Here is a 16005-nt window from a genome sequence, read left to right as displayed (position 1 = left end):
GGGGGGGGTCCCCGATCGGAGCGCGGGGCGCGGGGGAAGGCAAGCAGTCTCCAGCGCGCTCGCGGGGTGGGAGGGGCGCCCCCGCCCCCCGGCAGCCTCGTTGCACGCGCGCCCGCGCACGCGCCCCGGACACGCCCCCTCGGCGCCCCCCGGCGCGCGCCCCTACACCGGCGTGGTTTTCCTGTTGAGCGTGTTGGTGTTGGAGGCGGCGGCCTCTTTGGCCAGGGTCCCGGGGGCGGGCGCGGCGGGCGCGGGCGGGGCGGGCGCGGCGGGCGGCCCGGTGACCGTGACCGTGACGCCACCGCCCGCCTCCTTGGGGAAGGCGTTGTGCAGCGTGAGGAAGCCGGGCGCCCCCCCACGGTCCCGCTCGGCGCCCGCCCCGCCGCCGCCCGCGCCCCCGCCGCCGTACGCCCCGCCGCCGCCGCCGCCGCCGCCGCCGCCGCCGGCCCCCGCCAGCCCCGCGGCCACGCTGCCCTTGGACGGGTCGCGGCTGAGCGTGTACATGGAGATGTCCGTGGAGGCGAAGCCCGGGCCCCCGGCGCCGCCGGGAGACGCGTCCCGCGACGGCGACGGCTCGCTGGAGCGGGAGCTAGAGCGGGAGCGGCGGCGGTAGCGGAAGCGGTAACTGGGCAGACGGAGGATGGCCGAGGGGCCGCTCCCGCCACTGCCGCCCGCGCCCCCGCCGGCCTTGAGCAGGTCCGAGCGAGACTGGCAGTGCGCCTCGCGGCTGCGCTCGATGTAGATGTTGACGGCCAGCACGCCGATCACCTCGGCCAGGATGAACGACAGCCCGCCGAAGTAGAAGGACCAGCCATACGAGTAGTGGTTCTTCTTCTCCTCGTCCCGCTTCGGGCCCGGCTCGCCCGCGTTGGCCGAGATGTACACGATCACGCCGATGATGTTGCTCAGGCCTGGGCGGGGGACGGTCAGACGGGAGCCTGGAGGCCACCGCCGGCCCCGCCCCGCCCCGCCCCGCGGTCCCGCCCGGACAGTCAGAGCCCAGTCCCAGATGCTCCAGCTCCTCTGGAGCGGGCCCAGGCCCCGCCCCGCGCTGGTCTAAGCTCCACCCCCGGATGGTCTAGGCCCCGCCCCAAACGAGCTCTGTCCCGTCCCAGGTGCTTTAAGCTCCTCCCGAGCTGGCCTAGGCCCCGCCCCACACTGGTCTAACCTCCACCCCCGGGTGGTCTAGGCCCCGCCCCAAAGCTCTAAACTCCCCCCGAGCTGGCCCAGGCCCCGCCCCGCGCTGGCCTAATCTCCACTCCTGAGTGGCATAAGCCCCGCCCCAAATGACCCCGTCCCGTCAAGTGCTCTAAACTCCTCCCAAGCTGGCCCAGGCCCCGCCCCGCCCTGGTCTAAGCTCCACCCCCGGGTGTCTAGGCCCCGCCCCAAAGATCCTGTCCCATTCCAGGTGGTCTAAACTCCCGAGCTGGCCCAGGCCCCGCCCCACGCTGGTCTAATCTCCACTCCTAAGTGGCATAAGCCCCGCCCCAAATGATCCCTGTCCCGTCTCAGGTGCTCTAAACTCCTCCCCAGCTGACCCAGGCCCCGCCCCGCCATAGTCTAAGTTCCACCCCTGGGTGGTCCAGGCCCTGCCCCAAATGCTCCATGTCCCGCCCTGGATGGTCCCTGTTCCACCTCCAGCGGTCTAAACTCCTCCCGAGCTGGCCCAGGCCCCACCCCTTGCTGGTCTAAGCTCTACCCACGGGTGATCTAGGCCCCGCCCCCAAATGCTCCGCGTCCCGCCCCGGGTGGTCCTTGTCCTGTCCCAGGTGCTCTAAACTCCTCCCTGGCTAACTGGGGCCCTGCCCCAAGAAAGCCTAGTCTGGATCACGCCCCAATGGTCCAGGCCCTGGCTGGCCCAGACCTAGTCACGGACGGTCTAAACTCCTTCCCAGTTGATCTAGGCCCCACCCCTAGAGGGTCGAAGCCCCACTCCCAGCTAGCCCGGCCCCACCTCCACTAGTCTGGTCTAAACCTGGCCTCAGCTGGTCCAGGCCCTGTTTGGTCTGGTCTAAACCCTGCCCGTGATGACGTAATCCCGGCCTGGGTTTCCAGGCCCTACCCTGAGTACTCTAACTCAATCCTTAACGTTATAAACCTGGGTTTTCTCCTGAGTCCTACACTCGTTTAAACTGGTCATATGGTAATTCCGCTCTGATTCTCTAGGCTCGGTGCCTTGCAGATCTAAACTCTTCCTTTCGTGATATCAATCCAGACTGGTTATCTAGTCTAGGCCCTCCCCCCGGTGGTCTAAAATTAGCTCCTACTGGATCAAGTCCCCCTTCTACCCCAAGCCCCGCCTCCAACCCATCAAACCCCGCCCCCTGCGGGTCCAGACGCGGCTTCTCCGCCTGTCACCCCCCTTTCAGTCCTCTGGCTCAAAAGCAGATCTTGACCCATCCCCAAAGCACCCCCTGCTCTTTATGCTAAGTCCTCCCCCTTCCCTGGATTCTGCCCCCTGGAATTTCCCAGCACTATTCATTTCACGTAGAAAAGCAGGGAAGCACCTGCGGGGGTAGGGGAGAGTGGGGAAACCTCACTCGAAGTTGGTCTAGATGGTTTCCCAGGACCAGCCTCTTCCTGGATCTACCGGGGTTCACGAGGCCCCGCCCCCTAAAACAGGTTCCTCCCCTCCATCTGCCGCTCAGTCACCGGGATGCCAGCCCCGCCCCTCTATCTCCAAGACCCCGATTGTCTCAAGGCCCCACCCCTCCCCCAAGCCCCACCCCTTCCGTCTGCAGAACCGCGGGCTTTGGAACGTAAGTTCCCGGCATCCCTGATTACGCGCTAGACACCTGTCAGTGCTGGGCTTGTTCCCCCCAAAGACGGCGCGAAGGCGACACCTACCTTGCCCAGCGGGTGGCGATGGAGCTTAGGAAGAGCCTGGGAAGGCTCCAGGCCCCAGCAGGCGCCTGGGGCAGGGTGGCTTTGCAAACGCACAGGCACACACACACACACACACTCACGTACACACACATAACACACACAAGAGCCCGCGCAGGTGGCCGCCCCAGCCGGCCGCCCCCTCCCTCTGCCTCTCACCTGCTGCCACGAACAGGATCCCTGCGCCCAGAATGATGTTCCTCTTGGACTTATAGACCCGGGAGGCCGCCACGCACACGCCCCCGAGCAGCAGTAGGATGGCGCTGAGGATGGGGAAGATGCTGGAGGCCCGGACGACTCCTGCGAGGGAGAAGAGAGGAGGGGAGAAGGCGTGGGAGCCAGGGCGTCAGGTGCGGCCCTTTGCGGCCCTTTGCGCCCCTCGCGCGCTGCGCTTCCTGCCCGCTTTCGTCTCCGCTCCTCTCGCTAGAAACCTCCAAGTCTCCCTCTCTGCCTGTGTTCTGGTCATTTCATTTTTTCTTTCATTCTCTCTCCTCTTTAAAATTTCTCTATTTTTCGGTCTGATCTCCTCTCCCGCCTTTTTTCTTCCTCCTTTTCTTTCTCCCTCGGCCTATTTTTCTCTCTCCTGGCACATTTTTTTTTTCCTTTTTACTTCTCAAAATCACTCTCCCTCTCTGTTTTTCTCTGAACTTCTCTGTGGACCCTCCCTCTTTTTCCTTCTCCTTTGCATATTTCTTCCCTTTCTCTAGATCTGTCAAATCTCTTAATATCTTACCCACCCCCTTTCTGCCCGGCTTCATCTATCTCTCCGGATTCCCCGCCCTTCCTCCCTCTGTGCCCCACCCCCTATCCTTCTGCCTGGCTCCATCTACTGCTCTGGGCTTCGCGCGCGCGCGCGTGTGTGTGTGTGTGTCTGTCTGTCCTTCTCTAGCTGCAGTCCTTTCCACCCACCCTCCAGACCCCAGCAAACGGATTTTGCGATTTCTCAGCCCCGCTGAGGCCGCAGCCAATCACAATTCAGGATTTGCCGCGTTCTCGGGGTAGCTACCAATCGCAGCACCGGCTTCCTCAGCCAGCTCGCGAGAGTGGCCCGTGCGCGCCGCAGGTCGCCTCAGTGGCCAATCCAGCCCAGAAACCGACAACGAGTCACGGAGCAGTGTCGCCGCGAGCCCGGGGCAGCAAGGCGGCCAATCACCGCCCGGGATCATCCCCCACCGCCCCTCAGCCCGCCCCAAGGTGAGAGGAGGGGGCGGGAGAGGGATCACTAAACCAATTGGGATCCAAAGGATCTCAACATCTAGATTTGGATTGGCCGTCTAAGTGCCGCTCCCCAGCGCCCCCCTCCGCGCTCCGGCCCCCGGCCCAGGCCCGGCAGTCCCCCCCACTCTGACTCAGACCCCCACGTACGGAGCAGATACTCCGCGCTGTCATGATCGTAGTCCGTGTCCTCCGGGAAATGGTTGATCTTCACGCAGACGCCTCTTTTCAACCCTGGAGGGGGATGGGGGGTGATGGTGGGGGGGCGGGGCTTTAAGAGTTGAGAGAACCCCCGGTGAGAGAAGACTCCCCCTCCTTCCCCAAACCCCTCCTCTCTCTGGGCAAATTGGGAGACAGGAAATCCTGGCTCCTGAGCCTATCAGCATCTGGGACAAACTCTAAACTTCTCTGGCCTCGGTTTTCCCAGCAGTTAAACAAAGAAAGAAAAAAGGAAAAGGGGGGGCGGGGAACACCCATGCAACACTCACTAAAAGGCCACAAAGACCTTTGCCCTGTAACCCGGGCTAGGACACTCAACCGCTCCGGCTTTCCGTTTTCCCCCCGCTATGAGAAAGAAGGCACTGGCTTCGGCAGTGTCAAGGCGCTCGGCAACTCTGCACTTGTCGCCGGGTCTGAAAATGCGTGGGAAAACGAAGGCGCGCACAGAAGGCGAGGACTACATTTCCCATGAGGCCCTATGAAGTCTTGAGTCCAACGGTGAGAGCGCAGCCCCACTGGACCATGGGAGTTGTAGTCTCTTCAGTTCTGCCTATAGGGCGAGGGCTTCCCAGTCTCTTACCTGGAATCCTCTGGAAGGAGATGGAGTGGCTGGAGCAAGTAGAGGCATGTGAGGAGGTATGCCTCTAGGCGTCATGCAGTCTCACCCCCTTCTTCCATCCCAGAATCCTCATTCTCACACCCTTTGGGGACCCATCTTCTCAACTTTGGGGCAGTTCCTATTCTACTACCTCTATCACCTAACTGGAGATTGATATGTAAATAAATATAAATATAGATACATTTAGTTTCCTCGATTCTCCAGGCTCCTTCCAACCTGCAGGCCTTTGCCCATGCTGTGGATTCCGTTCACAGTCTTCACTGATGAAAAACTTAGCCTGCAAGGGGGCAGCTCACAGGGTACCTGCTTGAGGAAGCTTGCCCTGTGTACACGCACGCGCGGGCACGCACACGCACACGCCTCCCACCAAAGTTGGGTCAGTGTCCCCCTCTAGGGTGGAACAGCTCCCTGCGGTACACACACACACACACACACACACACACACCTTTTTTTTTTTTTTTTGGCATGCATAGGGTTGCTTTATGAGCTTCTTCTTCCTCAGTAGGCTGGGAGTTCCCTGCAGGGAGAAGACAGGGAGTCTGATTCCTCTGTGTGTCCCTAGCATCGCCTGGCACAAAGGAGGCCTCAAGACATGGGTGTTGAATGAATGAATGAAATTATGAATGAATATAGGCATAGCAGAAGGGGAGATTGGAGGCAGAAGATGACAGGGAAAATAATGGGGATAAAGGAAAGGATTGGGAAGAAGGAATATAAGGCAGTGAGTAATTCCACTAACAGCTAATATTTGCTAAGTGCTTCCTAGGTGGATTAACTCATCCGGAGCTCCCAAGAGTCCCATGAAATAGATAATGTTATTGGTGTTGTGCAGGGGCCAAACGTTGGGAATTGGACTCACACTGCTCGATAATGAAACCCAACTCCATCATGTCCTGATTCTGTGACCTTGTTGGTGTTACTTAGGCCAATTTGCTTCAGTCCTTTCACCTATAAAAGGGGATAACAGGACCTACGTCATGGGATTGTTGTGAGGATTGAATCCAGGTAAAGAGATTTAGCACTTTGCCTAGAACATAATTAAGTGCTCAGTTGATATCAATCTACCCATTGTCCAGATGAGGAAGCAGAGCCACAGAAAGGATTAATCAATTCACAGCTGATAGGTGGTGGAAGCAGAATTAAAACACAGCAGTTTGCCCTACGGTATATAAGGTTACGGGCTGTTCAGTTCACCACTAATCTTCCAAGCATCTAGAACAATGCCTAGCACTTACTGCTTAATAAATAATTTTATGAGAGTATGATTGAATGGGCCGAGGACATGAAAAGATGCTCGACATCACTAATCATTAGGGAAATGCAAATCAAAACCACAATGAGATACCACCTCATACCCACCAGGATGGCTACTATTAAAAAGCAAAACGGGGGCGCCTGAGTGGCTCAGTTGGTTAAGCATCTGCCTTTGGCTCAGGTCATGATCCCAGGGTCCTGGGATCGAGTCCCAAGTCTCAGCGGGGAGTCTGCTTCTCCCTCTCCCTCTCCCTCCCGCTCTGCCTACTTGTGCTCTCTCTCTCTGTCAGATAAATAAATAAAATCTTAAAAAAAAAAAAAAAAGCAAAACAGAAAATAACAAACATTGATGAGGATGTGGAGAAATTGGAACCTTTGTGCACTGTTGGTGGGGATGGAAAATGGTGTCAGCTGCTACCATTTTAAAAATTAATTTAAAAAATTTTAAATTAAAAACAGTGTTACTATATGACCCCGCAATTCCACTTCTGGGTATATACTCAAGAGAATTCAAAGCAGGGTCTCTAAGAAACATGTGTACACTCATTTTCATAGCAACATTATTCACAACATCCAAAAACAACCCAAGTGTCCACTGGTGAATGAACGGATAAGCAGAATGTGGTCTATACATACAATGGAGTATTATTCAGCCTTAAAAAGTGAGGGAATTCTGACTATGTGCTGCAACACAGATGAACTTTGAAGACATCATGCTTGAGTGAAGTAAGCCGTCACAAAAATACAAATATTGTATGATTCCACCTATATGGGGTGTCTGGAGGAGTCAGATTCATAGACAGAGGGTAGACTGGTGCATGCCAGGGGCTGGGGGAAGGACATGGGGAGTTTTCGTTTAATGGGGACAGTTTCATTTTGCAAGATGAGAAGAGTTCTGGAGAATGGGCGCACAGCAATGCGAGTGTACTTAACACTACCGTATTGTACCCTTAAAAATGGTTAAGATGATAAAGTTAATGTTATGTTTTGTTATATTTTACCACAATTTTAAAAAAATGAATGAATGATTGATTATACACCTCTCAAGTGCAAATTCTTATCCATCAGCACATCCATCATGGTGTGATCAGTAAGACTGTGGGTTCAAGTTCTCTCCTTTCTTGAATGGGATCACAGTATGTCTCTCAAAACAGTTATCATAATTAAATGAAGTTGAGCATGTAAAGCGCACAGCACACAGACCCTCTCAACAGATTAGCGATGACAGCAGTAATGATAACCAGTACGTACTGAGGGCTAACCGCACACCAAGCCCCTCTCCGAGCATTTGTCCGGTATTAATGCACTCGGTAATTATGACAAACCCTAGGGATACTGGACAATAATGACATCCCTGCTTTATAGATGAGAAAACTGAGCATAGAGTGAAAGAAGTTGCTCAGTCCCATGTAGATGTTAATTTGGGGTGGGGAGAGGAGATTAAGTGCAGCTGGGCTTCAGAGAATGAGTATATTTAAGACAGTGGAGCATGGTCCCTGGAATCACATTCTCTGGACTCAATGCCAGGACGGCCACTTCCCACCTGTGTGGCTTTTGGGACTTGAATGCTCTTGAGTCTCAGCTTCCTCATTTGGGAAATGAGGACAATGACATGACCTCATAGGGTTTGATAAGAGTTCAGTGAAACAGAGTCAAGGGCAGAATACAGGGGGCTATGCAACATGCTTCTGCATATGATCTGACTTGACTGGGCTGAGCCAGGAGCTTTTTATGTGCAGGGATGGCAGTAATGTGTCCCTGGGTCTCCCCCGAGCTTGCCCAGCACAGACCTGGGTAGGCAAGAGTGAGGGGGTGGGGGTGCTGCAGTGAGGGTGCATGGGGAAGTGGGTTCCAGCCCGCTCTGCCCCTCACATGTTGGGTGACCATGTGGCTGACTCACTTCCCTCGCTGGCCGTCAGCTTCCTCCTCATACCCCTCCCCCCCGACACAACTGGGAGGATTTGGTGAGATAATAAGACATGCAAAGTGCTGAGCACAGGGGCTTTAGAATACCAGCTTGAATAAATGGAGCTGTGGGTCCAGGGTCTTGATTCCTGAGGAGGGGGCTGCACCCACACGGATGCCACCAGCCCCAGGTGGCCCTTGGGCACTTGAAACGTGGCAATTGAGATGAGGTGTGAGCATAAAATACGCACCGAATTTCAGTCTTAGTATGAAAAAATGCATAATATTCCATCAATAATTTTTATATTACATATTAAAATGATAATATTTGGCTACGCTTGGTTAAATAAAAGATATTATTAGCCTTTATATTGATTTATTATAGTGTATAACTTCTATTTATTAAATGATATTCATTGAAACTTCTCCTTTTTCCTTATATGAATGTAGCTACTGGAAAAATTTAAATCCTATATGCGGCTTGTGTGATGTTTCTCTTGGGCAGTGCTGGGTAAGAGGCTGGGATTTCTGGGCTATCAAGGAAGATGAGGCTCAGGGCAGTCACCTGAATTCTGAATAATTAGAAGAACACCAACAACAAAATATAAACGACATAATCTAGCCCTTACTCTGCCTGCTAGCCTTTTAAATGCCTTACAATTGCAGCTCATTGAACCCCTCCACAATCCCTGTGGGTCAGAGGCTATTGCAATTCCCAGTCCTCGGAGGATGGAAATGAGGCACAGAGAGGTTCAATGTGTGGTCCGAGGTTACCCTGTTGTGCTCGGCAGACAGGAGGTAAACCCAATCCCAGTCTTGTCCCAAAGTCTGTGTCTCAGCCACTCCATCTACTGCATCTGTCGGGGAGACTCACAGGGACATGGGGACGGAACCCGAAAATCCACGGGGATCCAGTGCCTTCAGGAGGCAATGGTCCAGGGGGCTCAGTTTCTACATTCCTGGGTCCCACATGGGCTGGAAGCTGATGGATGCATTGCTTTGTTCTCCTAGGAAATAAAACAGACCTGGATTCAAATCCAGACTCGACTACCTATTAGTCGTGTGACCTTGGGAAAGTCGCTTCACTTTCTCTGAGCCTTTGCTTCCATTTCTAGAAGGTGGACATAACAGGGGTAGCTATCACACAGGGCTATTGTGAGCATTCTGTGGCACACACACACCTTCATTTACACTCTCCTTGCAACATTTCCTTTGGCTTCTGGGATACCCACTTACCTCATTTTCCCTAAGTCTCTGTGGCTCCTGCTTTCTGAGCTCCTTTTGCTGGCTTCTCTCATCTCTTTTTTCATAGTGGACTAGCTCAGGCTGCAGCCCTTCATCTAATTGTTTGGTATGTTTCTCTCTTCGCATTCTCTAGGTGACCTCATCCATCCATATGCAATGACCCCCCCAATTTATATCTCCAGCCCGGACTGTCCCCTGAACTCTGGCCTCATACATCATATCGCTCACAGCTTAGATCGGGGGGTCAGCAAACTACAACCCGTGGGCCAAACCCAGCCTGCCAAATCCAGCGAAGAATGGGTTTTACATTTCCTAAGTGATTGGAAAAAAAAAAAAAAAATCAAAGGAGAGTGTTTCGTGGCACGTGAGAAAGATATGAAATTCAGATGTCAGTGTCCACATACGAGTGTAACCGGAACACAGCCACGCTGATTCACTCACGTGTTGTCTTTGGTTGTTTTCAGGAGTGGCTGTGACAGGGACAGGTCCACAGAGCCTAAAATATTGACTGTATGGCACTTTGCTATGCCCACCCCTGTCCTAGGTGGTATCCCTAATAGGCATCCCAAATGTAACATGTCCAAAATGGAGCTCCTGATATCTCTGCTCACAATAAATTAGATCAGAGACAATAAAATAAATGAAATGAAACGCCCACTGTACCATCCTCTGGGGGCCCCCTGCCTGCACCCCCACCCCCACCCCCACCATGCTCAGGCGCTCAGGCCACAGCCCTGGGTGCAGTGACTCTCAACCGGGGGCGAATTTATTCCCAGACCAGAGACAGTTGACAGTTTTGGTTGTCACGACGTGGGGACTGCTCCTGGCACGGAGAAGAGAAGGTGGAGGCCAGGATGCTGTCGAGCCCCCCTGCAGTGCGCAGGATGGCCCCCACAGCTCGGAACCATCCACGCCAAAGTGTCAACAGCGCTGAGGTTGAGAGATGCTGTTTTAGAGACACCCCGACCTCTCTCTCTCTCTCTCTCTCTCTCTCTCTCTCTCTCACCTCCCACAGCCACCCGGCCGGCCGGCAATGCCACAACCCCCACCTCCACTCTAGCTTTGGGACACGCTCTGAATTCAGATCACGTCTCCGACTCCGCCCACCCCCAGCCCAGACAAGCCTCCGTCCGCCCCTTCAGTCTCTCCCCCCGGGCCAGAGCGCTCCTGCCCTGGTCCGCAGTGTAAGCCAGCTCAGGAACTCTGGACGGGAAAGGCAAGTCACCTTCCAGCACCCAGAACGTGTGAAATCGGGGCCTGTTCTCTCTTGGATTGCATCTCCCACCACGTCCCCTCACTCACTCTGCCGGGGGCCAGACACACAGGCTCCCACCTCAGGGCCTTCGCTGTGGCTCTTTCCTCCAGAGAGCCGTGTGGCTCCATCTCTCACTTCCTTCAGACCTCCACCCCGAGGTCACCTGCTCAGCGAAGCCCATCCTCGTCTCCTCACCTGCAACTGCACACATGTGTGTCCTAACACATTCCATCCTCTCCCCCGTCCTCCTTAGCACCTAGTGCCAGCGAACACCGTAAAGGTTTTGTTTACTTAAATTTCTTATTATTTGTCTCTCCCTCTTGAATAGAACACATATAAAAACAGGGATCTTTTGTTTTTCGCTGCCATAGCGCTGCAATTAAGAACAGTGCCTGGCGCATAGTATAAACCCAATAAATATTGGTCGGGTGGATGGATGGATGGATGGATGGATGGATGGATGGATGGATGGATGAATGGATGGATGGCATTCTTATTATACGCTGTACTCTGTCCTAGGGGTTTCAGGATGCAAGCCCCCACACGCAGCCGGTACCCGGTGCTTGGTCAGGCCAGTGAATGGACATGGATTCGAATGTCCACAGGAGAAAGGAAGTACCATAATGAGAGAGTGGACGGGTGTGAGGCGATAGGGAGCAGAGGCGAATGTGGGGACCCACAGACCGCATGCCTGATCTGAAGGAGCAGCTGCTGCTTGGATGGGCCAATCGTGGCCACTGCAGAATGAGGCCCTGCGTTGTCAAATCTTCCACTAGTTCAAAAGAAGCCGGAAATCAGATTTTCAATGTGAAGTCTCCCTATTTTTAAATGTTGGCAACTGATTCGGATTTTGGTTTCAGTTTTAAACACTTGGCACACCAGACAAAGCATATCTGCACATCCCATCCTTCAGACCTGAGTTCTCTTGGCTCTGCCCCAATCACAGCTGGGCGACCTTGGGCAAGTGGCTTAACCTCTCTGAGCCCCGACAGGAGGGTGCACCTGCCTCACAGGATTAAATGAGACAGTTACACTCCTTGCTCACCATGAGTGCTCAGCAAAAGAGAGGGGGAAAGAGAGCGATGAAGAAGTGGAGGGATCTTGGTCTTTTTGATGCTGGAGGCGAGGTTTGGGATTGTGTAGTTGCAGGTGAGAGCTGTGAGGCTCAGGGAGGTGAAAAGAGAGCATTCACACAGGGGACAGACGCATGGTGGGCCTGGGACCCAGACGTCCTTCCTCTTGCCCGGTGGCCCAGGGCTGTGCAAAGACACAGCAAAGCTGAGTGGGAGGGAGGAAGAGCTGGGGAGGGAGAGAGCGGCAGTGGGCTGGTGAGTGGAGGTTGAGGCAGAGGGCGCCAGCTAGGAGAAGGGCTACAAGAGGGAGAGCAAGACCCAAGGACAGAGCAGAGACAGAGACTGGAAGAGGCGGTGGTCTTAGAGTCCAGAAGTGGGGTATTCAAGGAGGAGGAAGAGGTGAAGGAGGTGTGAGTGGAGGGAAGATGAAGCAGAGGAGGCCTAGGGCCAGGATGGGAGGCTGGAGGCAATCCTAACGGGTAGAGCCAAGCATGACTGGAGTCTACAGGAGGGAAGAGAGGAGAGGGTCATGAGCTCTGCCCAGAGAGGGCATGACCATGACGTCTGCGGGAGAAACAGCCCAAGAGGAGGAAGAAGGGGCAGGGGGAACGGTGGGGACTGGGGTAGGGTGGTGTCTGTGGAGAGAAGCTGAGAGGGGGCCTAGGGGAGGCGAGACTGCCCCGGAGAGGAAGGGAGGGTCCAGGGGCAAAAGTGAGAGGGAAGAAGACTGAATGCTGAGGGCGCCGTGGAGGGAGGAGGCAGAGGGACCGATGGGAGCGGGCAGGAGGCGCCCAGGAGGCAGGACCAGGCGCCAGGGCCAGAGGGGAGGGGAGAGTGTGCGGGGCGGGGGATGCGGGAGGGGGCCGGGGTCCCAGGAGAGGTGACAGGGCGGGGGAGGGCGGGCAGCAGCCGGCGGAGAGGGGCCTGGAGTCCGGAGGGGAGGAGGGGCGCGAGGCAGGGGCCCCCCGCACCCTACCTTCCAGGCAGCAGATCCTCCAGAGCCCCGAGTGGGTGAGGCCGCCGGGGTCCTTCTTCTCCGAGGAGCCGCCGCCCCCGCGGTGGGCCGGCGCCTCGTCGCCGGCCGTGAGGTTGGTGGTGTTGCAGATGAAGGCGCGCGTGTACAACCAGTAATCGGTGCTGATGGCGATGGTCATGAGGCCGAAGGCGGCGAAGGCGCCCACCGTGGTCAGCAGCACCTGCACCCCCTTCTCGCACCAAAGGCCCCTCTCTTCGTTCCAGCGCTTCAGCGACTCCAGTTTGACCACGGGCAGCCGGGGGGCCGTGGGCCACCACCGGGGCAGCGGGGGCGGGGCCGTGCCGGCGGCTGGGGGGGACACAGCGCAGGCAGAAGTGGGGGCCCGGGGCCGGCCGGGCTGGGCGGGGGCGGCGAGGAGGAGGCGCGGCCCCGGAGGGGGTCAGAGGGCGGCCATGGTCGCCGGCTGGTGGGGGCGGGGAGCAGAAAACGGATTAGTCCAGAAGGACGGAGCCGCCCCCACCCCACAAAGAACCCCCACTACTTCCTAGGTGGAAGAAACTCCTCCCACTCGGGTTCTCCCTGCCTCCCTTTCTCTGAAAAAGTCTCCCTCGGCCCAGGGCGGCCTTCCCACTAAATCCCACTGGGAAAAATTCCCCCCACCGGGCCTGACACAGCAGACACTCCTCCTGCGCCTTCCCGCTCCTCCCCCTGGTCCTCCAGTCTTCCCCACCGCGAAAGCCACCCCACCCCCACTCTGGCCCCAGGGCTTCCTCCTCCCAAGGAACCTACAAGATCCCCATCACCATTCTGATCTCTCACAGTTCTGTCCGCCCCCCACGTCCCCTGCAAGTTTCACCTCCTCACCTACTATGTCCTGTACTCAAGAAACATAAATTTCTCAATCCCTCCTCAGCTAACAAAAATCTTCCCAAGGAATCCTGACTGTTTGCACAACTAAGAAGAACCACATGGTCACCACCGCTGCCACCCCCATCCCCCTACAGTCCCTTCTGGGTAGGAACCCCCTTCCCCACTCAGACCTCTGTGTCTCTGGACCAAGGTTCTGAACCTCAAACGCACTGTGAAATGACCAAAGGACCTTAGAGATCAGGATACCTGATCTTTAGGATGCCCACCTGAGCCCCACCTGAGCTCCACCTCAGCCCCATCAGAGAAATTCCAATTTCATTGCTCTGGTGGCCCCAGAGCATCTAGGTTTTTGAAAAGTTCCCTGGGGGATTCTAATGGGCAACCAAAACGTTGGACCCTCTGGTTTAGAAGAATGCCCCCATCTCCCTCATACTTACTCTACAGCACCCACTGTCTCCCTTGGACCAACCCCAATCCCCTACTACATCTTGGACTCAAGCAAAATCCCCCACCCTCTGCTTTGCTTAAAAAAGTCTTCCGAATCTGGCCCCCACTGTCTCTACAACTTAGGCAAACTCATCATAGCCATCACTTTCTCTCCTCCTCCATTAAGAAAAATTTCCTCCATGAGCTCCACAGAGGAGCTACTCACAGGAATCCCTTCCCCCAGACCCACATTTCCTCTCCATTCAGAAATCTCCCAAGGTTTGATCCAAACTCCCACTGCTGTCCAGGGAGAGCCCCCCTCTCTGCCCAGCATCTCTCCCACCCCATTCCTCTGTCCTTCCATCATCTCCCACTGCCTCCAAATCCCCTGACTGGAGCCCTGGTTCCCTGTTATCTTCATCACATGGATGAACCCCCCAACTCCAGATCTCCCCAACTCACTTGGACCTCCCACTCTCTTCAATTTACAAGAACCTCCCCCCTAACCTGACTTCTCTTACACCACCAAGAATCCCCTTCCTCCACCAACATCTCCTCTACTCAGGAAAATTCCCTTCAGGAGCCCCCACCAACTTCCTTTCTTGGGAACCCCCCAACTCCCCTTACTCTTTCATCTGTGCAGGAACATGCTCTGCAGCCCTACTTACTTCTAAATGTAAATGGAGCCCCCCCATAGACAGTGCCCCTCAGAAAAATTTCATCCACGAGGCTACAAACTCTCTTTTAGTTGGGAATAATTTCCCACTCAGCAACACCCCCCCCCCCGGGGTCTCCTCATTTCCCTCTTCCCCAGCATGCCCACCACCACACCCCCAGCCCTGCCTTCTCCACCCCAACCCTCCTTCCAGGCACAGGACCCTTACCTGCTTCCACCACTCACTGTTTCCTAGACTTCTTTCCCAAACCCCCTGTTAAGGTTCAGAGCCTGGAAGCCAACAGGATACCCCCCCACCCCCCGTCCTAGTACCAGGGTGACCTTGGCCTTTTCCACCCCCATCAGCTGGCCCTGCCTGGGTCTGCTCCTAGGAGGGGCTGCTGAGAAAGGTTGTCTATGGGGGGTGTCTCCATGGCAACTGGGCCTAGTGCCCCACACATGTGTTCCCTCCCCCACCTCTACTAGCCTGCCCACACACAGCCCCTACCCATCCCCATTCATCAGCCCACTGGACACTGATATCCCCCAGCCCCTGTCCTCAGTTCTGGCCCCTTCCTCTTTCCTTTCCAGACAAACGCCGAGTTTCCTCATCTCCTGGCTTCTTCTCCCCCATCTGTACCCCTCACCACCAGCACCACCACCTCCACTGTCCTAGCAAATCTCTGCTTCCACCCCAGGGTGAGCCCATGACCCCGAGGTGTACCCCTCCCCCTGCTGGCCCCCCACAACCAAAAATAAGCAGGGGATGGAAACGGGGTAAGTGAGGGAAATTCTCCATCAAAAAAGATTTGAAGATCTTTTCATTTTGTCGATCTGAGGGGCAATCTGTTTGGTTTTAGGGACTCTTCCTTTAGTCCATCTGTCAGCAGCAGCAAAAGAGGAGGGAGCAGGGGACCCCCAATCCTAAAGCTTCCGGATATGAGAGGGGTCACCAGCCCTTCTCCCTCTGAAGGGGCTGGCTCCTTCCTCCAGAATTAGGGGGGGTCACAGAACCTTCCTTCTACACCCACCCACCTCCGATTAATAAAAAGATCTGTCTCACCTCTGTTAACGATAGGTCAACTCTCCGATGCACTGGGGAGGGGACGATGAGCCCCCCTGTCTGCACCCCCCCAGAAAAACCCTTGTGGCTCCCAGTTCTCACTGCTCCCCCTCCCCCAGCAGCGAGGGACCCAGGCGTCCGACCTGGTTGGGGGTTGGAGATGAGGAGGCGTATGGGGAATGAGGGTGTTGAGGTGGGAGGGGAGGCTGAGGGGCAGCTCTGAGCTCGGGCCCCAAGGGAGTGGGGGTCGGGGTGAAAAAAAAAAGGTGAGGAGACAATTTGGTTCTCGTGTCGCTGGGTAAAGTGCGGAGCTGGAGGACGAGAGAGAGAGGGAGGAGGGAGGGAGG

The 16005-nt window shown here is 55.8% G+C and overlaps 1 protein-coding gene across 1 annotated transcript; it reads right to left on the bottom strand.

Annotated features, from left to right (window-relative positions):
• Positions 1-162: 162 nt before the first annotated feature.
• On the bottom strand, positions 163-13024 carry CACNG8 (calcium voltage-gated channel auxiliary subunit gamma 8). The gene is made up of 4 exons (XM_081806159.1): positions 12645-13024; positions 4249-4332; positions 3043-3183; positions 163-911 (listed from the first exon to the last, which is right to left on the bottom strand). The coding sequence occupies exons 1-4, from the start codon at positions 12820-12822 to the stop codon at positions 163-165; spliced, it is 1152 nt and encodes a 383-aa protein (XP_081662285.1). The 5' UTR covers positions 12823-13024.
• Positions 13025-16005: the final 2981 nt, after the last annotated feature.

This window comes from Leptonychotes weddellii, chromosome 16 (assembly GCF_054177405.1).
Source record: "Leptonychotes weddellii isolate Sample4059 chromosome 16, ASM5417740v2, whole genome shotgun sequence".
NCBI lineage: Eukaryota > Metazoa > Chordata > Mammalia > Carnivora > Phocidae > Leptonychotes > Leptonychotes weddellii.
The sequence above is the reverse complement of the archived record's forward strand: the minus strand, read 5'-3'. Positions and strand labels throughout refer to the sequence as shown.